General features: G+C 40.0%; 2 protein-coding genes across 3 annotated transcripts; one reads left to right on the top strand and one right to left on the bottom strand.

Moving 5' to 3' along the window:
• Positions 1-2443: 2443 nt before the first annotated feature.
• kcnk5a (potassium channel, subfamily K, member 5a) lies at positions 2444-13598 on the bottom strand. 2 transcript variants are annotated; one of them, XM_047017860.1, is made up of 6 exons: positions 13163-13598; positions 8625-8802; positions 8427-8538; positions 7856-8022; positions 7352-7520; positions 2444-6011 (listed from the first exon to the last, which is right to left on the bottom strand). In XM_047017860.1, the coding sequence occupies exons 2-6, from the start codon at positions 8727-8729 to the stop codon at positions 5068-5070; spliced, it is 1497 nt and encodes a 498-aa protein (XP_046873816.1). In that variant the 5' UTR covers positions 8730-8802; positions 13163-13598; the 3' UTR covers positions 2444-5067. The 2 variants fall into 2 exon arrangements, with proteins under 2 accessions (XP_046873816.1, XP_046873809.1); XM_047017853.1 differs by lacking the exon at positions 8625-8802.
• Positions 13599-18724: 5126 nt separating this feature from the next.
• LOC124485660 (protein FAM163A-like) lies at positions 18725-24022 on the top strand. The gene is made up of 6 exons (XM_047047389.1): positions 18725-19123; positions 19658-19723; positions 22763-22860; positions 22986-23009; positions 23184-23298; positions 23644-24022. Exons 5-6 carry the CDS (start codon positions 23206-23208, stop codon positions 24019-24021), a joined length of 471 nt encoding a protein of 156 aa, XP_046903345.1. The 5' UTR covers positions 18725-19123; positions 19658-19723; positions 22763-22860; positions 22986-23009; positions 23184-23205; the 3' UTR covers position 24022.
• Positions 24023-24156: the final 134 nt, after the last annotated feature.

Below are 24156 nucleotides of genomic sequence, written 5' to 3'. Positions count from 1 at the left end.
GAGAGTATATAACAGAAAACGTATAATGTCTATTCATATAATTACATTAAACATTGTGCACACATTCACCCTGACCTGAAATTGGCAAGTAAGCCTGTATGGAGAAATACATAGTTTTTACATTTACTCCTACAGTAATTTTATTCTAGAGCAAAGCCAAGCCATGTGCAGTGTAGTTAGGCATTGTTTATAAATTAACGACATGGCATAGACACCCATGTCCTTCCTCTAAGCACACAATGCCCATACCACATGAGAGTAAAAGTAAACACATTGTTCTTATCCTCCCAAACAATCCTTCCTTTCCCGTTGTCTACACTCAGTAAACAGTAGTTGGGCGGTTGCCAACACACTTCTCCCAGGGTTCCCACCACCTGGCCTAAACCCCTGCCCGCCTCCACCAGAGGTGTCCAAAAGTTTCCTCTCCGGAAGGTCCTGCAGCAGGAATAGGTCTGCAGAGCTCTCTCTCCACCATAGCTTCTATGTTAAGTACTCTGAACACTTGTTGCCCGTTTGAGAAAAACTGACATGTTAGGACATACCACACAGTATGTCTGACAGAATCCACCAAGGCTTTAACTCATATGTTCATGAGTACACATTACACTTGAAAAACAAACACTGGTGGTACTTTACACTAAGGTTGCATCCACTACAATGTGATAACATAGCAATACCTATACTAACATTGTAGGAATTGCTGTATAATACAATTGTATTAAGTGTTAGCGGTAAAGGTCATTACAAAAGTGTATGGAAACATCCACTTACCCCTAGGTGGAAAACCCAACCTCCCCCATACCAAGATTCACTTGTGGAAAAACTTATACTAAACCATAATTAAGTGTAACTACATAGCAGTCCCTATGTAATATCAATATTATTATAGATATTGATATTACAGTAATGATAATGTGACATCGATAATGTAACTTTAATGTAAAGTGTTGCCCAAACTATAAGAGCAGAATTACAGTGTAAATTATGGGGACTGGGCTGGCTGTCCAAAATACGTTTGCACACAACTCACTAACTGAATTTTAAAACCAAAAATCTCTCTCTTACACTCTGAAACGAAAATGTAAACATCAAACTCTCTAGCCTGTTGGATTACGCGCCTTGCTCCTGTGGTAAGAAGGATCAGAGGCTTGAGTGAGAAATGTAATCTGCACAACTTCAAGGACATTTGTCAAATATTTGGGAGATCTCGTAGGAAATTGCGAGATGATATGTTAGCCTTGGCTGCTGTATGTTGCGTGTGATATCTCATTCAACATATCTGTGTAAGATTTAAGCAGCTCATCACACCTTGGCTTGATGTTTCTTCATTCTGTACACTGTAGAACACTTTGTTCTGGGTTGATGCTCACAGCAAGAACTTACTCTAAATAAAAAGCACTTTTCCACCCGTGTATAACTTTAGACCTTTGCAATATTTGCCTTGTCCTTGTCCAGTTAGCATGGATCCCAAACCACAGTCTGCTGGTGTCTGATGGGCAAGCCTTCAGCGGTTTGGTATGAGCAGCTTGTCGGCCAATGTTTGAGGTGAAGGTAAGCAGTTGTACTCCCTTTTCAGGGCACATAAGCAGTGCAGAAAAAACTATGAATTCATCCAACTGAACCAAAGGGTGGTCTGGGGACGGGCATAACACACAATTATTATATAACACATAATATAACAATGTTTGTCAACTGAATGATCATCCATCCTACTTTACAACACTGACAATTGAAGTGAACTGTGTTCCAGGCTTGCCCAAAAAACAGGCTATAAAGATATTTGAACTATGAAATGACCTATTCGACTGGCCACCTTCAGACAATGGTGTCCATGTGCAGACTATCCCATCGTTGACTGGCTGGTATGCCTACTATAATCGCTGTTGTTTCAGCATCATAGGAAAAGTTCACCCCTGAATGACTTTTTTGCACACAAATGATTTAGAAATGGGAAAGAATTTCACTTATTTGCAGATAAGCTGATTTGAATTCATTTCTAATAGACTTTTATTTTGGCAATGAGCGATGTACAACCATTTTCTATACTAACTATGGTTCAAGATTTTGGCATATATTTTGGTGAATTTTACTTTCCAGTCTGTGTGCCCTATAACACCCTCATGTCAATACTATTTTGCATGTATTGGTTTTAACCAAATGTTCTACTAGTTTCGAGTGTATTGTGGAACAATACACAATCACCCTGTTACTATATACATTTGAAGGTTTTAAATGTGAATGATTAACAAAAAGCTTGGATTGGTGTAAATGATGCAGCACAATATCAGAATAAGGTAAATCAGGAGAGAAACTTGTTTCTGGTTGGTGTAGACCAATTTGAATCGGTTTGTATTTGGTATGCATTTCTCAATGACAAACGTGAAAAAATGCAGGCCTATTATTTGAGACTCAATTCTTGATGTAAAACTAAATCAAACTAAAATCACATTAAAAATTTAATTTATTCAAACAAATAAAATATATATGGTTTTGCAAGAATTGTATGTACAAGACAATATACAAGTGGTAAATAACTTAATATAAAAGTCGACTGGAGTTTCACATAATGGAGCGACAAATGAATGAAAACTTGAGCAAATGCATTCAAAACCTTTTGATTTCCAATGACAAACTACTCAAGCAATACATCCTAATCAGTTATTCAGCTTTCTTTTTCCTTTTGCTGTCTCTAAAATAACCTTAACCCTAATTCAGATTCACCAATGTTCAGCTATTCCACAATTGACATTTAACAACCTGATAATTTCAGTTGACTAGGCAGCTTTTAAGTCTTATTAACACCTACATCTGGCATTTACAATGATTTCTCCCCATTGTTATTACTACAAAGACTTTCTGATTCGGCACTATTAGAAGCATGTATGAGCAATACTGTAGGCAGCATCTTTTGACATAACGTTACGCTTTGGCAAAGAAACGTGAAAAGGAGAAACACAGAGGAGCATGCAGACATATTAGATATTATTACAGGAAAGTAACAAATATGCCCATGAGGTCACATGTGTGATTGGGAGTGAGAAATTACAGCTGTAGAGCAATGGGACTGAGCAAGAATCCATTTACTTACATAAACATTAACATGCCCATTGCTTAGATTAATTACCAATGAATCTGGATATTTGTTCTGCTTACATGGAGATAATGTGCAAGACTGGCCATTTCAGTTATACACACCAAATGTACGTTTCAACAAGCACATTTGCACAATCATTTGAATGAATGAAATGGCAAACCAATCAAGTTGAGGCAGCTTCCAAGACATGTTCAAACCAACAAACTTCTTGTTTGATCATGTTGATAAGGAATACATTTCTGAAATTAAATTCACAGACGTACCATACATGCACACATACTGTTGTCACAGCACAAAAGGAACCATTTGATACTGTCCAGATAAATGTCGATTTTGTCCAACATTCTCCAGAATAAATGCTTGCAAAAAATTCCAATGGTGCCTTGATTTTTATGCTTACATACAAGAGGTTGCTTCATCTCTAACATGTATTTGCAAAACTTCCTAGAAACTATTTTAAATATACAGGCAGGCTACAGTTTTAACCCACAGTACAAAATGATTTACACTAACAACTATGACCAACTGATCAACTATACAGAGATGAGCACTGAAAAAAAACAAAAAAAAAAACAATGCCAAACAAAGATATAAGCGTAGAAATTTACATCTTAACGTGTCATGACTGATCTCACGTCAGAGGAACATTGATCTACCACACGTTAACCTTGAGTTACATTTCCGTCATTCATGCCGACACCCACATGAGTTACATTTCCGTCATTCATGCCAGCACAAGCCCCCATGAGTAAATACAGGCTGCAAGGCCATGGCCTGGACAAAACTGTGGTGGGAGCAACTGACAGGCACTTTTCCAATGTTTATATAGCAAATAAAAACATGTCTCGAAAAGGCCAGACTGCAATACACATTTGTAGAGATTTGAATTGTGAAAAATATATCATCGTTTTTTTTAATCTAACTGAGTGGACTTGGACTTTTTTTTTTAATAACCCAATAAAAAAATATAAAATCAATTAAATAAACAGGTTTGAGCTCTATACCAGTGGTTCCCCAGTCACAGGGACTCATCATAAATCAATTTAAACTGAGATCACCATGTGGTCCAACAAGACCTTTTTGTGCTCTGAAGCAGGACTATGTGAGCCCCCTTTTACAGGTAAGACAATTGGGCAGTATATCTACATTTTGTCTGAAATATCTTTCATTGAAGAGTTATGAATTCTACCAGTCCCAAAATACTTCTGTGTTACTACCCAAATTCTCTGTACTAGGCAGCCTCAAGTTGTTCCCTCATCCTAGCGAGGAGACTTTATGCCTGTATCTATTTACATCCAAGTTACAATACAAATACTAAACTCACAGTCAATATAAACATACATTTCAGATAACAAATTTAATGTATATTGACTCATATCAAAGCAGGAATGAAAGCGTTTGGTTTGGGTCGAGAAGATTCTGCTTTGAGAAGATTTTAAGGGAACTCTGCTCTTATTGCAATAAATTGACATTGGTATACTATTAATTCAAAAGAATGAAATGTCCTTCATTTTAGAAATACATAAAATGCACCAATATGGTGAATATTAATCATGCCAGGGGCAATTCTCCTAATAACAATTCCTAATGAGTAGAAATAAGTATAGGCAAATACAGGTAAATTGACATTTGGACCAAACAAATACTGAACATGAGTTGAACTCACTGAACATCAAAGGGGAACATCAAGTTCCTAGTCCTTATTGATGACAGATTTTAGTGCCACTGAATTTTATATCAGTCTATGAAATGTATGCTTTACAGCTTTGTAAGAGATTGTTAAGGTATTTACATTTAATGTGGTAATAAAATAACCCTCTGTCATATACTGTATATCTTATAAAAAAAAGGGCATGCGTGAGCCGATACTTGAATGTGGAAATACAGTGAACATTCTTATAGATGAAACTCTCATGTTTCATCCTTTTCTAAAACAAGAGGTGAACAGTTAGGAATCTTAAAATGACAGTTACTTAAGACTCTGTGTTATCTTCCTTGGAATACTCTTCCACGAGCTTCTCATATGAATGCCCATGTTCCGACCCGTCACTTGTGAACACAGATCCTTCGGACTCTGAGACTGGTTCCTCTTTAGAGTCTGTCTCCGACTCCACATTTTCATCATATGTGGTAATAGACGATTTGGCATTGGTGTCACCCTCATCATCTTCCTCAATATTGTTAAGTAAGTTATCCTCATCAATAAAAGTGATATTTGCATTCTGGAAAATTAAGGGCTGGTAGTCTTTGGTGTCCCATGTCCTATGGCTGCCTATAGCACAGCCTCCCGCCCCTCCAAAACCACTCGCCCCACTCTCCTGGTCAACATCTTTATCGAGCTGGTTCTCGTACATTCTTTCCTGTTCGCCCTCTACTAGTTCCTCAGTCAACAGCATGCCATTCTCAGACCCCAGGAGGTAGTTCTTAGACTTTGAAAAGGCCACTGTGACACGGTCACTAAAGCTATATCTTCTTTTTTGCCGTGGTGACCGGTCCAGGCTTAGGATGGTGTTTCTGTTCGAAGTGACCTCTTCATTGCAGCTCTTGGAGCGATTTGTCACCTTGATGTTGGAACCAGTGGCGCCAGTGCTGCAGTGGCTCTCACTTTCTTTCTTGGCACCAATCTGCTTGATGAGGTCGTTATAGCCCTCCTGCTTCTTGGACAAGAACCTGAAGATATTGGCATCATTGTCAGTAGATGGCAGGCGCAGGGTGGCTTTGTGGCTTTCCTTGTGGTGTCTTAATTCATCCAGGGATAGCTTACGTCGCTTACGTCGCTTCTTAAGGGCCTTGTGGGCCTCCACTACCATGCGAACCTTCCAGTTGAAAAACAAAGATAGCCAAGCCAGGCCCAAGTAAATCCAAACTTCTACAAAATACCGGTAAAGAGTAGGGTAATCTGCATTTGGATCCACACCTGAAATACAGAGAAGAATCATGTTAACACAGTAGATCTAAAAGCATGCATTTACATTTTAGTCATTTTGCAGACGCTCTTATCCATAGCGACTTACAGTAAGTACAAGGACATTTCCCCGAGGCAAGTAGAGTGAAGTGCCTTGCCAAAGGACACAGCATCAATTTTGCACGTTAGGAAATCGAACCAGCAACCTTCTGATTAACAGCCCGATTCCCTAACCGCTCAGCCATCTGACCCCACTTTTGAAATTAAGTATGCCAAATGTTTAAGGAAGCAAAATCATAGATTTGTGAACAAGGTGCACACATTACCCTAAAGTAAAACTATTCAATCATTTTGTTCACCATTGTGGTCTGTCACAAATCATCTTTTAATTGTATTAAATGAAGTCAGCATTAAAAGGTGACACTAAAATGTCTCCACTCATCCATTCAAGATGGTTCCTAGCTATAGCTACTATTTCATAGAGATACCTATAGCAACATTGATGTAAATTCATAGGTTTTACTGTTAGAGGTATTACACTTGTGTATATGGCATGGGAGAGAACTGTCTCTCCAGGGGAAAACTGATGATAACATTGATTTTTCTTTGATAACCCAATCTCAAGGTGCCCTTTTACCACATACAAACGAGTGACAAAGTACTAGTAAAAACCTTAATAAAGTGTCTAATGGCACCTTCCCACAACATGGTACCGGCTTGACATGACCCGACTATTTGCATTTATGGGTTGTCAATTGGAAAAACCTTGTACTTGGTACTCTTTGGAACCACCTCCGTCGAGTTCCCAAGCGAGCTGAGGTGATACCAACAAGTGACATAAAAACACAGACTACTCCTAGTCAAAAAATCATGACAAGGGATGTCCTGTGCAACCCACCATTTTTTTATATCCAAACTTCTATAGCGGCCTATAATAACAACTGCAATTTTTATCATTCATTGGACTACTTGGTAAAAAAATAACTCTGAAACTACTAAATAGCAACCAGCAAAACCTTGTTGTGGTCAATTGAGGAGATGCAGACGTTCCTGTTTTGTTGCCACCGACAGTGGTGTTTGCCACATTTAAGATAACGTCACAGCAGTTTCATGCGGCGTTGCTATGATGATAAGCTACATTGGGAGGGTACTATCTGCAGTGGAAAACAAAGTACCTAATACTATAAGCGAGTAGAGTCAAGTCCAGTTGAGTTGAGAAAGTACCATGAGGTACAAAAGTGTCTTTAGAACGGTGTTGGGGCCACCATGAGCTGCCAGAACAGCTTCAATGCTCATTAGCATAGATTCAACTTGAACTCAGTCTGTACAATATATAAATGGAAAAAGCTTACCGGCAACAAGATCACCAAAGCCAATAGTGGTTAAGGTGACAAAGGAGAAGTACAATCCTTCCACATAGGTCCAACCCTCTTGGGACATGAACACAAATGGAGGAATGACCAGATGCACTAGCACGCCCCAGAGTATGAAGATGGCTGTGCAGGTAAACTGTGCCTTCCGCTGAAAGAACAAAGTTACTTCTAGTCAAGTTAATCCGCATGACCCTTGATTTTCACGGAACTGCATTTTGATACACATTATATGTATATTTTCTTTTAAAAATATTATTTTGATGTATAATGTATATGTTTCAGTTGTTTACTTAAGTCACTTTCCCACACGCAAATCTTCCTATAACACAACAAATATTTATTCCTTACTGCAAAAAAAATTAAAAATAACAAATAAATGCTATTTACATTCCAAAATGACCTCACAAATTGTGGCCCACGGAAGAAGTAAAAACTTTCAATATTATGCTGTTAGTGAGGTATAGTTTAATTTATGTCACTTGCCAATGATACTCCTCTCTTTGTAAGATACTGGCCCAGGTGCTTGGCTCTACCACCAAAGAACTTTCCAAGTTCACTGATCCAAGTCAGACAAAGAGGGACCCCAAAAAGTCCATAAAATATGCAGAATACCCGTCCTGCTGATGTTTTGGGGGCAATGTTCCCATAACCTGTAATATGAACATTTAAATATGAACAGCAATTAATTTTAGCAATCAATGACAGGCTTTTCACACCTCTTCCTTTGTTGTAGTAAACTAAATTAAACTGTCCAAAATAGCCAGGCACAAAGAAGCACAAATCACACAAATAAATATTTTTTTTTATTATTTGAATAATTTATATTGAAATTACAAACTAGTTTAAAGGCATGGTAAAACCACGGTTAGACCAAATTATTCTTGACAAACTAAACTAACAGTTTCCTGCCTTGTTGTTTTAGATGGCGTTCATTTCTCTCCTCCTCTTCATTACCCACAGCAGACAACACACAAAGTAAACAAAGTAACACTCATATTGACATTAGATTTGAGTCAACTTTGGGACTAACTGCCATTAATGTATTGCCATTTACCAATAGTTGTGATGACAGTAGCAGCAAAGATGACCGCATTAGGCCAGTTCCAGTTGTTGAAGGTCTTGCTGCCTGTGATGGTGACACCCTGGTCTGCAGCATTCGACACCACCTGGGGAACACAAAACAGCAGATACACAAGCTGAGTTTTGGTTATTTAAATGGAGAAAAAACTGTTACAAGGTTTAGACAACTTTCCTCTTGTACCAAAACAACCTTCATGTCACATAAAGGATCTAAGGTCTGGTTGTCCCAGAAAGTTGTAGTAGTAATAGTGAGAGGGTTGTTGTGTCTAAAGAACATCCTTCCGGTGACTGATTCTATCTCCAGATGCACTCATGACTGCACTGAGTGACCCTAGAGGATCATTCCTGACCTGCGGGGTTGAAACACAACAGCTTACAGTGGAAGAGCAACGCAGGAATTTGTAAACTTGTTTGTCCCCAAACAAACATTTTGAATCAGGTAGTCGAAAACCATGACATTGAATAAACTGTTCTATGAAACTTCATTAATTCAAGTGCTATCTTTCTACTGATTATGCAACACTAAACCATTTGCATTATAGTACTTTTTGGATATCTTTGAAAACATGGCAATTGTAAATATTGATAATGCAATCCAAAGTGAAAAATGTAAACCAGACCAAACATCTACACTGTGATGACACAAGGCATTGCCTGACACCAAAACTTCAATGTCCCCAAAATATCTTTTGAAATTGTGTGTGTGTGTGTGTGTGTGGTGGGACCTTTTAAGTTATGCCTCGAAAAAATATTTAATAATAAGCCTGTGACAGTGTTGCTCTAATTAAACAGGCGCACGTGTATGTTAAATTCCTATCCCTGCGTAAATAACGTTAGGCACAACCGACATTACTGGGAAAATACTCTTACTTTGGCAAAACAATACCTCATATTGCATAATAGTCACAGTCCTACAAGAGATCTGTCAGTATGAATACTTCTGCAAGACACAGAAAAGCAGAAAAAGAATAATGCATATTCTCCAGATAGAAACAATACCACAATAGATAGTGTACCACAGAAGTCAGAAGATTCACCTCCCCCTCAGATGAAACATTAACAAGGTAGTGAAACTTTTGAAATGCTGACTGAGGTTGAAAATAAACTAGTCAAACAACTTCCACAATTCCTACATTTCCTCCTTGCATAGTTCCTCCTTGTGGATGTAGCTATTTTTCATGTTATTTATTGTATCATTATATATTAATATAAATGTACATTTACTTTTTATGTTTGTGTTTTTGTAAAGCTATTATGGTTTGTGAATCAGCATAGACAATAGAAAATAAGAGGGCTCTGTTGTTGACATTCCAAGTTACCATTGATGTTGTAACAAAAAATCCTGCATATTACATTAAAGGCCTTGTTTGACAAACTGAAGTCTGTCTGTGAAGTACATACAAAAAAACTACTGTCTTACAAAAATTGCTTAATACAGGTCTTTCTTCTAATAATGAGTAACTACGGTTCAGGGCCAATGCCATCCATGAGACTGACAACAACTGCCAAATAACTGCCATCCTGCCTATAATGTGGATTTTAGTGGCTTTAGATTTAAGAATATACCACAAGTATGCTTTTGTCCCTGATCTAGCCTTAAACAAAGATCGAGAACACAGACACAACTAAACATGAAAGGAAGTGTATGCAAGTTTCCAGTGTGAATTTAATTCACTGGAGAACTTTAAGTCCTTTGGTTGGAAAAGCGTCATTAACCCTGAGTAAGGTGTTAAAACAGGACTGTAAAAATGAAGTAAGTCAAAGTAAGTATGTGTTTGGTGTGTGCGTGCTTTGCTTCACAGGCATGACTAATGCATAGCTCAGCAATTTGGAAGTTTGCACTGTCATGCAATTCTTCACTCAGCAGATCACTACTGTCAAAACTAGACTGAGCTTAAATGTAGGCCTTCTCCAAGAACCTACTGATTGTTGGTTGTTTTTTTAATAAAGAAGTCATAATGACACTTAAGAGAAACTTGTTAGAGAGAACCCTGACTTAAGGCTCTCTCATAACATCACTCTTATCTAACCATAAAGGCAGGAATCTCTGTCTGTGGATCTATTATCTCAAGAACCTAGAGAGCACGAAGATGCAAATTGGCCAAATTGGGCAAAAATGCAGATATTCTGAAAGAGATATTTAAATCAAAGTTTTATGCAGAGGTAGTCCAGAAACAGCTGCCATTTCTGAAGTTAGTCTTTACATGCAGAATAGCCTAATCCTTTAAAGGTTATTCTTGGATTTAATATTGCTGCCGCTAACTAAATTGCTGTAAACAGAGGTAAAATGGCATTAGTGTTATTAGGCTTCTGAAAGTGCAGGTTTGCTACACTGATAACCAGAGAGCAACAAAACCACAATGGCACACGCAAACTTATCAGCTACACAGTTGACACACATGAGCAGTGTTTTATTCCACTCTCAAAGGGACAGCCATTAAGGCTGGATGCTGAGAACAGATGATAACTTAAAAAGTGGACCTAATGTCATACTTAAAGGCAAAAATGACTCATCTGCTCAGCTGGGTCAGTTTGAAGATGGTGGGATCAGAGAAGTAGTCAACAGTGTGCTACAGAAACACATTTTGTAACATATACAAGCCATAAAAGGCAAGTCATCTTAAAGTCTGCATTTACTGAATGTCCTTGAAAATCTATTATCAGTATCGGGTCTAAAACATATTTCTATAAATAAACTTTTGTTTATACCTTTGGATCTTCAAGTGCCTTTAGCAATCTGTAACAGACTATGTACATATGATAACAACAGTTAAAACTGGCAAGACTATTAAGGTGTGCCCTTCGACCTTCAAGAGCAATAAAGGTGCTAACCGGTGACGGGATTTAGGAGGTCACGTGGCATGCCTACTAATCTGAAATTTTACAGCAGTCCGAGTGCTCACCCTTGTCCTGGCTAGTTATTTGAGTTCTTCTGCTAAAATGCTACTTCAAAGAATAGGTGATGGTTTGGTGATCTCTGCATATGTGGGTCCCACCGCATGGAGGTCATGACGAGACAAGACAATACCTCAAAGTTGCAGACCATTACATGACCACTGAAATACCCTTTGAACTACACACTTCTGATCCTTGAGTGTCTGTTGTACTTTCTATTTGCACAAATGGTGCATCACAGATTGCATGAAAGTGTAAATAAATACATAAACAATTATGTCAATGTGGGTTGACTCATGGTGGTGATTACATATACAGCTTGAGATGAAGTGATAGTCAATAAGATAACAGGTGTCCCTCAACAAATCAATATGGAAAACAGCTCTGACAACTGCCACATAGCACTCTGTAACAAAAGAAACCCCCCTTTTTCAACCATTCCCCTCCTGTCCCCTCTATTCACATACCCACAAAAGAACTTGCAATGGTGGTGGAAGAGAAGGCATTGTGCATACCACTTCATTATCTAACACCAAATGGAAGGAGGGTGGTACTGTTCATGAATCTCCCCAAAGCCTCAATACATGTTGAAGAAAGAGAGGAGAACATGTCAAGACATGCTACTTTTGGGGTCTGACACACTCTTCCCAAAAGAGCTGAATATGAATGAATGAACATGTTATTCATTTAGCAGACACTTTTATCCAAAGCATCCAAATAGTGCCCACAGAAAGTACACCAATCGGGAACAGTATTGGTGTGGTCAGTATACAAATGGTCTGTATTTAGCACAGCTCAAAGTACCCACTGTGTATGTGCAAAGTAACATTGTGTATGTTCTTCTACAACTTCAATCCTTAAAACAAATGAAGGTACAGGTCAGATAAAGTTAAATTAAAAGTGAAGTTGTTGCTTGAGATTCCATTATTATCAATAATGAGTTATGTTGAAGGAAAGCTCTTATGAGACCTGTGTAATGAAATGATCATTAAAACTTGACTCATGTGTGTGAGCACACTGCTGACAGACAGGGGTCAATGACACTGCTATAGGCCTTTGGCTTTAGGACATACAGCAGCATCACACGACATAAAATCTTCTCTACTTGAACACTGTGAAATGTTTAAAGACTGATCCACAAGGTTAAATAAAGATAGTCCTACAGTCGAACTCATAGCATTGCACCCAATTGTATACATTTGTTGCATACATGTTGCATTTGACAAAATCTGGGTGGCTGCAGTTACTCAGAATTGAACCTTAGTAATGATCTTTAATCTTATTAAAGCAACTGCCTTGTACATGTCCACGGTTCTCTCAGCAGCAGCACATGAGCTTTGTGTTATGTGTACAACATCACTGATATGGTCAGATATGGTGTGTCCAATGCATAGAGATTGTGCAGTACTGTACCGAGACTGCGTTTTAATGACAGAATCCTGGCATCTGGACGTAGGTGAGGAGACATCCATAGTGTCTGTTATAAATAAGCCTACTTATTGACCCATTTGAAGCATGAATAATGAGTTCATCCTAAAACCCTGTTATGCACTTTGTTGCGTAAAGTTTCTATAGATCTGTATATGAAACTATGGCATAATGATCCAAGTCGGAAAAGTTGTTTCCTGAACTCAAGATCTCACAGTGGTGACAACACTGACAGAGACTGAACACGAGCAAAGGAACAATTGATTGGAAACACAAAGCAAAAACAATGCCTTCTGTGACAATTAAAATGTTATGTTTGAACAATTGTGATTCAAGACGTGTGGTTTGCATTTCAACGTAACCGTGTCATATAGTGTAATTTCATACCTCTAATATTCTGTCCAAGTCATCTTTCGTGAGACAGGGGTAATCTTCCAGGATCTTATTCTTTTGATCCCTGTACTGTTTTGATGCAAGTTTCCAATTGGGTTCCTCAAGAACTTGAAATATTGCTGCCCCGATGGACAGATAAAAAATAATCGCCGAAGTTAACAGGGGGCCTTTATCTACCATACTTCTTCACAATGCGTTTAACTTAAAAATCGATTCAGTTGTTTCTTCCGCAAAATGTTGTTTAAATAATTCACAGAAACTCCCCATGTAACATGAGTAATAGTGCAAAAAAATGTTTCGATGTGCTCATAAGCAAACCACAACTGCACAAAAGTTAATAGTTTGACAAAGGTCCGTGTTTTTTCGGCGCAGCAGTTGTTTACTCTCCACGTGCGCAGACGGTGTAATGGCATTGCTCCTTCAAACAACTAATGGGCTCCCGAACTTCGTAGGGAAGTTGAGAAGAGCAAAGAACCGCCCATGAGAGACAACATTTGCTGCTTTTCGCTACAGGTAAACTGAGCTGTAGGCTACTTCTCATAAAGCCTGACCTGTTTCTATTGGACTAGTTGTCTCAGTGTGCTAATTCATCCTAAACGAATTCATTTTTATTAAGCGTTTATTAAATAGATTAGGCACCTCCGATCGGGTTTTGTTTACGCTTTAAATATTTTCATGAACTGGCTGTGGCATGTACTCGTTTTCATTCATTCTGGAATGTGAAGTAGCTTAAACACCACAAATTTAAAATAGGTGAAAACTATCCCATAGTTAAATAAGGGCATAGATCCATAGGGCATGAATCCACTCTGACAACAAAAATCCCCGACTTTGATATTTGTTTTGCAAAGTAGCCTAGTTCATTATAAAACTGGTTGTTTATTTTTAACTGTCTTTCCTGTTACTATGAATAAATAAGCCCACAGTGTTCACTACTGGACTGTGCCTTAAATATTACCCTTATTTACATGATTGTCATCAGTTGTGCAGGTTACCAGTTATAGGTTGTGTTAACAATCCTTTGAAAATGTATGCTACTTAAATACTGTAAACTGATGACACTGGTGTCTAGTTAAATATTTTAATTGTCAAGCAGTAAATGTTAAAACAAAGTTTTTTTCTATAGTCTGATTGAAAACCATGATACAAATATTTAAATGGTTGGAAATTAGGTCAGAAAAGCAACCACAATAGTCTTTACCTTAACTCTTAACTTAAAAGGCCAATGACGTACTTGTTCAGGGAGTACAAAGGTACTTAAGATTTGTTGGATCAGTTTATTTCCTCCAGTAACACAATGACACTTATTGAGGGACTTGTTCAACTTGTTGGCTAGTCGTAACTGATTTAACCAGGCCTACTTGTACACACTGTGAATTATATTATTGTTGCTTGCCTTCCTCCAGGCACACTGTAAGCACTTTGGAGGATCATGTTGTTTAATTGTAATTTGTTTAACGACATGCTCTTCTGGTTTTACCCTTTGGCACTTATTTGCTTTTCACAATGTATGCTTCCTGTTTTGGCTACCCGCAATTTTGGGTATCTCATTGTTTATGATCATTGACCTTTGCACTTTTTGTAAAGCTCTTTTTTGTAAGTAGCTTTGGATAAAAGCGTCTGCTAAATCAATACATTTAAATGTAAAATTAAAACTCCACTCTGAAAGAGGTGGCAAGTTACTCCATAGTGGAATGTGAATACACAGGTTTGACAATTGTACTATTGAAACCATTTAGCAGGTTTTGATCCCTGGAACAAGACTAGAGACATGCGTCAAAGGTAAACAGAAAATCATATTTTTTCAACAGTCTGTAGCACAATAAAAATCCTGTTCAGGTAGTCAGTTTTGGTAAACCAGGTCGAGGACTCATCCAGCACCACACCAAGTCTGCTTTTAAAGTATGTTCACTTATCACCTGCCAATCAAATGAAGCATCATCAAAGTTCACACATTGAAAAAATGATTTAACTCACAGCACTTAACAGAACACAGAGCTTCTAAGGGGCATATCAAAAAGAAAGAGACTTCAACATTATTTGTTTTGACATTTTTCTTTTTTGGCAATTATGTTATTTTTGACCTGTTGAGTGACCAGTTAGGCAACTAACTTGTTCTTGCTTATCAAACTTATTTACTCAGCATTACAAGGTGGTCGTTGGTGTTACACCTAACAAACAACCAAATGAAAGCAAAGATAAAGATTCACGATGTATCAGTTTCACTTTTATTTTAACAGTTTCTAAAGCGTTTTCTTGCTGAAACCTAAGGAACCAAAATAACCTTTCCTCACAGGGGAAAGATGGGAGAGCAAGGTGCCGAAATTTAAGTCTTACAGGCGACAAGGGAAAAAGACCATCCCTGACTTTGCCCCCCACAAACACAGCAACCATGCACGCAAAAACAACATAGAAGCATTAATTATTCAACAAAAAGGTGTTTTGAGGTTAAACTATATGGCACAGAGGAAACAGCACCTCAAACTAACAAATGGAGTTTGAATGCTACCCACCATACATGATAAAGGCTTGGGCTGCCTATCAGGTGCATCATGTCTTGGGTGCAGTCGTTTACTTTCTCTTAAAGGGACAGTAGCACCTGTCACACCAGGAAAGTGACTGCTGAGGTGTAATGTCTTTTAAAATCTGGGACATGGCCAGAAGAGGCACCAGACAGCAAATTAAAATAAAAGGGTAAAATATGGGAGTTTAAGCCTTTTTGGCAACAAGCTCCTTCACATGCACAATCAGTAGGCTACTAACTTGGGATCTATGAAACGTGTGTATATTTGCATACAGAGTTCATAAATCTCAGACAATTTACACAGAGTTTAACTCGTTTGTCCCCAGAAAGGCACAGTTCTAACAGTATGTCAGTGGTTAGTCCCACAGAACGGTCTGTATTTTTACCATACACAGTGCAAAAGTAACATCATCTCAACTACAATATTGCATAATCCCATGGTGGAACAGTAAAAACGTGGCAACAGCATAGCCTCAAATAGCATCAAATACAACGTGCAAAAAGTGGCCCGTTTTGCAGGTACTGCAAAGCACAAATGTACAGGTAAGAGAAGCGTGAGGTGCTCTTAGGTCAAGCAGTTAGTACAGTTTGAAAAAGTCAGTATACAGCAAGTGACATGTGTCGGGCCACAATTGTCAGGCACCTGTAACACTCTCCGCTACAATGCTTTGACTTCAGGCTTAATTCTGGGTATTAGACACCTGGCTGATTGGGAAGAGTCAACAAGTGCACCTCAACAAGGCAACAATAATGACCAGATAACACACTGGCAAAGTCTCTCGGAGGCATGAAGGTCAGAGGACAGAATTTATTGTAAATAGAGAAAAACAGATAATATGCAGCCAATAGGGAAACTTATTATGATTCCCTCTGTTAGAAGGTGCTAGAGCCTGATAACTATCAAGTTGTACAGCTAAAATGTTATTGCTCAAATAATTGAAATCACTAGAGGATTTAAGTATTTTAATATTTCTGGTAGATTGTTTGCCATGTCTTACTGAATCTGAAAGGAAAGTAGCCTTCCTTTTCCATAACACCATGCCAAATATCAGTATAAGAGAAATATTCAAGGTTAATGTATGATTGTTTCCAGATTGAATATTCTACAGCTCTTGTTACAGAACTGAACTTCTCAAGCTCCTCAGCGCCAGAGACTAGCGAGGGCATGACCTTGGTTAAGAAAAACACTTGGTTCCAAAGTCTTGCAACCAAAGTCCCACACTGTGTCAAGTCTTTGTGGTTGGAATGGTGCACTTTGGCTTGTAGTGAGGCCACGTAGTAATCTTTTCCCTGGGTTAAACCATGTAGGTTGAGGCTGGCTTGGAGTGACAAGTGCAAGAATTGGGATTGCCAAATAATGTTTTACTCTGTCAAGCAACTTTATGCTTTACTGTGCCTTTTTTATAAACCATACATATAAAAACTCAAAGGTGCATAATAACATGTTGACATTTATAAAAATGTCTATGTGATGTGGAAAAAGTCTACAAATTGTGTGCTGTCGTTTCTGATTCTGGGATATTTCACAATTATTTTACCAAGGAATTTCATTATGCAATTATCTTGTTAACATGAACTTTTAAGTAATGTCACTATCACTCTCAAGGGCAATCTCTTTCAAACCCACAAGCATCCCCCATACCACAATGGAGAATTATTGTGTGTAGTTGCAATAATGTTCTTTATTCTCAATCTAGTCATTGTAGATATCCTGTATTTTATTTTAGTGTTGGCTACGAATAATTTGCTTTACTTTACGGTATGTAAAGTTGCGGTAGGTAGCTATTTTATAACTTTTATTTTACCTTTTCCCAGCGACTTGGTTGATGGTACTTCATCCACCAGGGGGCATCGTGAGTATGTTAGTGGCCAGTTCGACTATGGAGCTAGGCTACGGCACATTCCAGGAGCTAACATTCCTGTTGTCATTCTAATTTCTTTTTTGGAAGCCTGCAAAGCCAGTAATGAACTGAAGTCATGCGGTGAGAATGTTGTGCTTTTGCTCCCCAACTTGCTCACCCCCACACACACACTCCACATATCTCTCCATCTCTCTCTCACCCCCACACACAAACGACACCTCTCTCACTCCTTATCTTTCTCCCTCTGCCTCTGTCCATGTCTCTCTCTCTCTCTACATATCCCACTATTTCTCTGTGTCTGAGAGAACGCAGGAAAAGATGGACATGTTTATGATCATGTGAGAGAGATTGATGGGCAAGGTTTGTGTGTGTGGTGCAGATTTTGAATTAATCAAGGCAGTGGACTGTGTCGTCTAAGCTGCTGTAAAGTGTGGACTCCCTTATTCAGTGGGAGCAGCAATAACCGCTACCCGCAGGCTCTCGCATCTTCATCAAATCGCCGACCATAAAACTGACTCCGGACAGCTCGAAAGCGAGAGACAGAAATTGTCCTAAGACTGGGGCATAGTCTCCGCAGATCCCTATAGGCTATTACAATGTGTCCCAGACTCAGTCAGAAATGTAGTTTTCTTTCCCAAAATCATGTTTTGATTTCGAACAGACTTTGTCGGCATTCAGACTAAGATACAAACTGCAATAGCTGAAAAATTAAAACATTGTGAGAAACTATTACCTTAAAAGTTAAGTGGCGACAAGTAGCCGATCAACTTCCCTCCTGTGCGATCCTGAAGGCCTGACCCAATTTCAGCACCAGCGTCACGAGAGTATAGGTTCAAAACTTTTTAAGTGTTTTAGCACACAAGCTTTCAGTATCTAAGATTGTGTGAAGGTAAGGCGTATACGCCTATTAGGCCTATACATTTTTCACGTTTATTTCAGTTTATTAGATTCTTAATCCATTTGGCTACTCAGTCAAACGTTTGAGTAAATGATTTAGTTCTGGAATAATAAAGTAGATGGATATCTATGTAACACATTATTATGACTGGTTTATCTTTATCGTATGCACGGTGACGTCGTTGATTGTATCCTGCTTTAACGGTTTCGCGTCTGGCGTTAACCGCTCCCACCCCCACCCCCATTAAGGTACTGCCATTCCACACTGTTGCGTTTCCCCGAGGGACCAGCAGCGGTAGCTATACTCCCTGCGGTGAACCGCACTGTGGACGGAGCCATGCCGATCTGTGACACTCTCCATCCGGATGAATGTCTCTCACTTCACTGCTTCCACGGGGGAGATGCGATGATAATCCACACCCTTTCGCCACTTTGAAGCAGATGAACGTGGAGAAAAGGAATTGCCTGCAAGACCAGAGTACCGCCGTTGAACAGGAGAGGCTCTCGGTAATGAACAGGGGAATCATTTCTGCTAACCAAGCAGATCAGCGCACAATACAGTGAGGGCTAAAGCGACATAGCCTTTTTCGAGGAACATCAAACCGGCGGGAATGATAAAAGATTAACTCACGGCTTCTCAAACACTGAGATACAGAGGCTTGAGTCAGAGAGGTAAGATTTGAATGGATTCATTGAGCGTCCGTTCTTGGTTCCCATGCTGTCACGGCCACCCCTCACCTCTGGCATGGTCTTAATTGAGTTAAAGTGAACGTGAGAGAAGTGATGTTGTGGTTGATGTAGTATATCACACAGTCTATGGTCCTCTCTGCTAGGTGCTGATTTATCATTCTTCATTTTGTGTGAAATAGGTAACTGCCTTTGAAAACTCACTCTTTCACAGACACACAAACACATCACTTCTAACACCCATCATTTCGACCTTGATCTTCTCGTTATTGATTATCCCACCAATAATACTTAACCAAGTTTTATATGTGGTTGTAGAGAAATGAAGTTGTCCTACTTACTAATGACTGGACTGAACACAGTCACATTCCTGTATCCCTCTATACAAAACTAACAGGTCACTTTCTAGAACCAGGACCACTATTCAGATGATGCTGTCGCTTAATTGGTCCTCAGAGTTGTCACAGTCCAGTCCTGACGATGATGTCCATGCTGATGATGTAATTTGTCTTTTCCCAGAGGGCTTTGCAGGAAGGTCCATACCTGGATGCCAGGATGCTTTCCCCCTGATGGTGATTTCTACAGGTGAGGTGTGTGTGTTAGATGTGTGCGTGATGTGTGTACATACTCATACATGGGTGTGTCAAAGCTGTAACATTCAAAGAGTAAGGCAGTGAGTCCTCACCTTGAAGACTACTGTGCATTATACTGAAACTAATTCACTTCACCAAGACATCATGCCCAGGTGTTCCAGTGAGCTCCTTGCACATATGACTGCTTCCTCTCAGATTGAGCGGAAGCACCAATCCCATGCACAGTGAGGGATGACAGTCACATGATTGGAGGTATGATTGAATCCTCTAAAGGCTATTTGACAATGAAAACATTGTTGTATTTTTTTCTTCTTCTCTCTCTCCCTACCTTGTGGCTGTGCCATTGTTCATTTTTGCGAGTGGTGTGTCTGTCCTAGATGTGGCTGTGTTTCTCTCCTTACACGCAGCCATGAGTGCTTCTCTAGCAGTAGCTAGAGAGACTCCTTGACTTTACTACCTGGATAAATCACCCGGTGATGGAAAAATATTGTTAAAGGAATGATATTTGAATAATTGAAGACTCTGGGCTTTAAAATTGCAGGATCACTGTGATTTCCAGCGCATAGTTCGAGGCCACCTCACCGAAATATTCATATGATTATTTAAGAGTGGATATATCAGGGATCTACTCATGTGCTGCCTGACTATCAGAGCTCTTCTCTGGCATGGAGAAGGGGGACAACCCATTAGGACCAGCACGTGACCTCCAACCTGCCCTCAGCTGTGTGACATTGGTGATGAAAGGTGCCCTGAGCTGCAGAGATGGACTGTGATTGAGAACAGTGGGATTTACTAAGCATAGCTGGCTTGTGAATGAACATCACTGTGAGTCACTTTATTAACTTTATTAATGAACACAGACATTATTGATGATTCTTGATGGTGCCTCTTACGTATTTCAGTCGTCATGGAGCTTTACTCTGTGTGTGTGTGTTTTGGGTTGGAGAAAGATTTGGTGAGTTTCAGCTCACATGGAGAGGGAAAGAATGAGTATATGACTCCTCTCCCAGATGCCACTGTGACACCGCGGCTCACCAGACCAGTAGAGACAGTGGGCAGCTAGACTTAAGTGTCCAGACAGGACACACCTGTTGGAGCTGCTGTGATGCCTGCCAGTATGGAGAGGAACCAAGGGCAAGATGGATCGAGGGCATGGTGGACAGAGGTCATGGTGGACAGTTAGCAAGCAGACAGTCTAACAGATAGCTGTATATAACCGATCCACCCGCCTGTGTAGGCTGTGTGTGTCGGCTGTGTGTGTGTGTAAGATGTGTTTGTGTGTGTGTAAGATGTGTGTGTGTGTGTAGGCTGTGTGTATTTATTGATCTGCAGACTCAGTGTTGTAACAGAAAGAAAGAGAAAGTGACAGCACTGCTGACAAAGTCCAGCTAAAGCCAGCTTTCTCAACCTAAGCTGAACACACATACAGCAATCCATATACACCACCTAATACTGGAGCCGTATCTGATGAAAGATCGTGGTAGTTCTTTTGCCTCGTCAGTGACATGAGAAGGAAATATTCTCTCTTCTTCCATGGTTTACTTCACTTCCTCAGGTGAATAATGTATGCTTTTTAGACAGATCCCTCTTGAGGAACTAAGGACACAGCCCACCCCATTGTGGGCTCTGAGGCATGTGTACATTTACATTTTTTCATTTGTGTGTTTTATGTTTTAAGGTGTGTGTGCTTACACCTGCCAACATGTGTGGGGTTGTCAAATCAAAATGTTTCTTTAGGCTTGTCTTGTGAACCAGACCCCAGCCTGGTCTGTTTCTTTCCTAGTCTCCTCTATTTCCAAATATTCCATGTAATCTGTGGTTAATGGCTACAGGGAGGTTTGTGTCTAACTTCATGATCAGCCATGAGATCTCTTATCTAATTGGGCTCCTCTCTCTCCTTCCGAATCCAATATGTTCTTTTCCTAACCTGAGAGAGCTTGGAGGTGGTTAAGATTTGGTTTGACATAGGCCAGACAGACAGAGAGGAAAAAATTTGAGGAAAAAGCAAAGGACAGTGAGTGGGAGGTGAAAGAGGGGAGGGGTTGGAGTAAGAGAACCATATGAAAGAGAGAGGGAGGAATGCATAGCAAAGGGAACAGGCGAGGTCGAGTGAGATAAAGGAGAGAGGAGAAGGTGAAGAGAGAAAGAGAGAGAGAAAGAGAGACTTCACATTGCTTTTAACTGCATTAACCTGGCCTATTCTGTATATAATTTAGTGCGATGACGCAAGGGAGATACAGCACAGGAAGAGTTGCCTGATGTGGAGACCTACACGCACACATACACACACACACTAACACTCGTCGTCACCAAGCTACTCTTGAGTAGAAGCAGCAGGTCATAGACCAGGTCCTCAAGCTATAGCATGTTCTCCAGCCCGCTCATTCTCCTGAACGACATGAATGTGCCTGCTGAGGGCAGTGTAAGCAGGAAGCAATAATACACATGATGACTATTTCTAGGACTAAATTGGGCTTTTTAAAATGGGGACTGAGATGTTAATGAAAATATACCTCCCTCTACTATTATCCTGTTGGAACTTGGAATTACATCATGCTAACTGCTGCTCTTCTGTCATGCATATGCATAGTATATTTAGCTAATGTTAGCTGCTGACAACCAGATAGGTAGCTAGCTTTATCTGGTGATGGATATAAAGCCAACCCACATTTTTACCTTAACATTTTACCAGCATGTCCTTGGGGCCTGAGCCATACACCTGCCGCATTTTAACTTCATACAATACCCAGTTTGTGAGATAATCGAGTCACAGACTCACAGACACACATACACACACACACACATAGAGATACTTGGAATTTTAAATAGATCCACACCACACTGTTGCACTATATTTGCCACTGACATCTTGTGGAGGTGTTTGGCATTGCTTAAACTTCCACCCCTCTTAGATATTTGACTTTAATTATCACATTTATACATTTCAAGCAAATAACTCTTCTCTTAAATTTTTATTTCACTCTCTCTCTTTCTCTGTCCTCCACCTCTCTCTCTCTCCATTTCTCTCCAGGAGTCACAGTTAGAGGAGGTTTCGAGACCACTGTTCCCACAGGCCTCGTATGCCCCTCCCCCTTCTCAGGCTCCTCCCTTTCTAAGCGCTCTTCTGATGTAAGTGGCCCTGCACCATCGGAATTTCTATGTTTGCCTGTTATAAAGTTTGTTTCCTAAATGCAAACAAACTTGTCTACAGAATTTAATGAAAACTAATTTGGTTGTAATCTCTTTCTTTCTAGGTATCTCAGAACCCATTGTTGAACGTGAGTACAATTCTGATGCTTACTGGTACTCATTAAGATGCAAGCTTTCTTTCATTTCAATTAGAGCTGTAGCTAATGAATGATGTGGATTTCACTGTCTCATTCTGTGTCTCTGTCTTAGTTTTTCTTTTTCTATTTATCTCTCTCATCTCTCCCTCCTACCTCTCTCTCCAGGGTTTGATGGAGAGCTGGTCGAATGACAGCTGGAACTGTTGTCATAACTGGAGGAATTCTTGCCGCGGTGATACTGCTGTGTATTGTAGCAGTACTCTGTTACTGTAGGCTCCAGGTAACACTGTGTGTATGCCTCTGTGTGTCTCCTTGTGTCTCACTACCTCTTTACCTCTCAGAGTAGAGGTTGGCTGTGAGTTAAGCTTTTAGTGAATGTATAGAATGTATTAAGTGAATTGGATAGTCTATCTGTATGTGATATTTTTTATGGAAATTGATGACAAAGTCAAAATTCCCATCTTGGACGGACAATAAAGTTGTATTTTATTCCATTCTCTTTTCTCCCTGTCTCCCTCATTATTTATCTTTTTTCATCCGGTCTCTTTCTCCATCCCCTTTCTCGCCCCAATCTCCATCGCTCCTTCTCTTCACCTCCCTGTCTCCCTCTCGCCTTGTATTCCAGTACTACTGCTGCAAAAAGAATGAATCAGAGGTGGATATGGGCTCTGTGGTGGGGCGGGAGTCCCAGCTCCACAGCGCCTGCAACGTGTGCAACGCTGCTGGGATAGACGGGCTTGCCTCCACCTCTCTCTCCCTCGAGCCTCTGGACCCAGGACCCCTCCATAACTACTGTCCCACCTGCTCCCCCTGCTACCTCCGCTCCGGACTCACAGACAACATGCGCAATGGAGGGGAGCGTCTTGGCTTCCACACCTATCACTACGACAACCCAGGGGTGTGTCTGCCCCTGTCCGTAACCCCTCAGGGCCCCTCCCCTCTGAGCTACTACAGCCCTGTGGACATGTACCCTGTCACCAGGCCCTACAGCACCCAGGTCTGACCCTGCCCCCCCCCCCCACCCCCCCTCTGCCCCCCCACGCACACATACACAAACACAGACACACACATGCAGCAGACTGCAGATAAGCACACATGCTGAGGGCACACACACATGCACTCGCACAAACACATATAC

Source organism: Hypomesus transpacificus, chromosome 3, assembly GCF_021917145.1.
Source record: "Hypomesus transpacificus isolate Combined female chromosome 3, fHypTra1, whole genome shotgun sequence".
NCBI lineage: Eukaryota > Metazoa > Chordata > Actinopteri > Osmeriformes > Osmeridae > Hypomesus > Hypomesus transpacificus.
Note: the sequence above shows the minus strand (reverse complement) of the source record. Positions and strands in the feature narration are given on the sequence as shown.

Bases quoted from the DNA above. Each gene is read 5' to 3' on its own strand.
- kcnk5a (XM_047017853.1), bottom strand. From the start codon at position 13,348: ATGGTAGATAAAGGCCCCCTGTTAACTTCGGCGATTATTTTTTATCTG. The intron at 7,521-7,855 runs GCAAGTGACATA...TTGTTCTTTCAG, and splicing joins CAAAGAGAGGAGTATCATTG to CGGAAGGCACAGTTTACCTG. The intron at 6,012-7,351 runs GTAAGCTTTTTC...TCTGTATTTCAG, and splicing joins CTTTGGTGATCTTGTTGCCG to GTGTGGATCCAAATGCAGAT.
- LOC124485660 (XM_047047389.1), top strand. From the start codon at position 23,206: ATGACAGCTGGAACTGTTGTCATAACTGGAGGAATTCTTGCCGCGGTG. The intron at 23,299-23,643 runs GTAACACTGTGT...CTTGTATTCCAG, and splicing joins TCTGTTACTGTAGGCTCCAG to TACTACTGCTGCAAAAAGAA.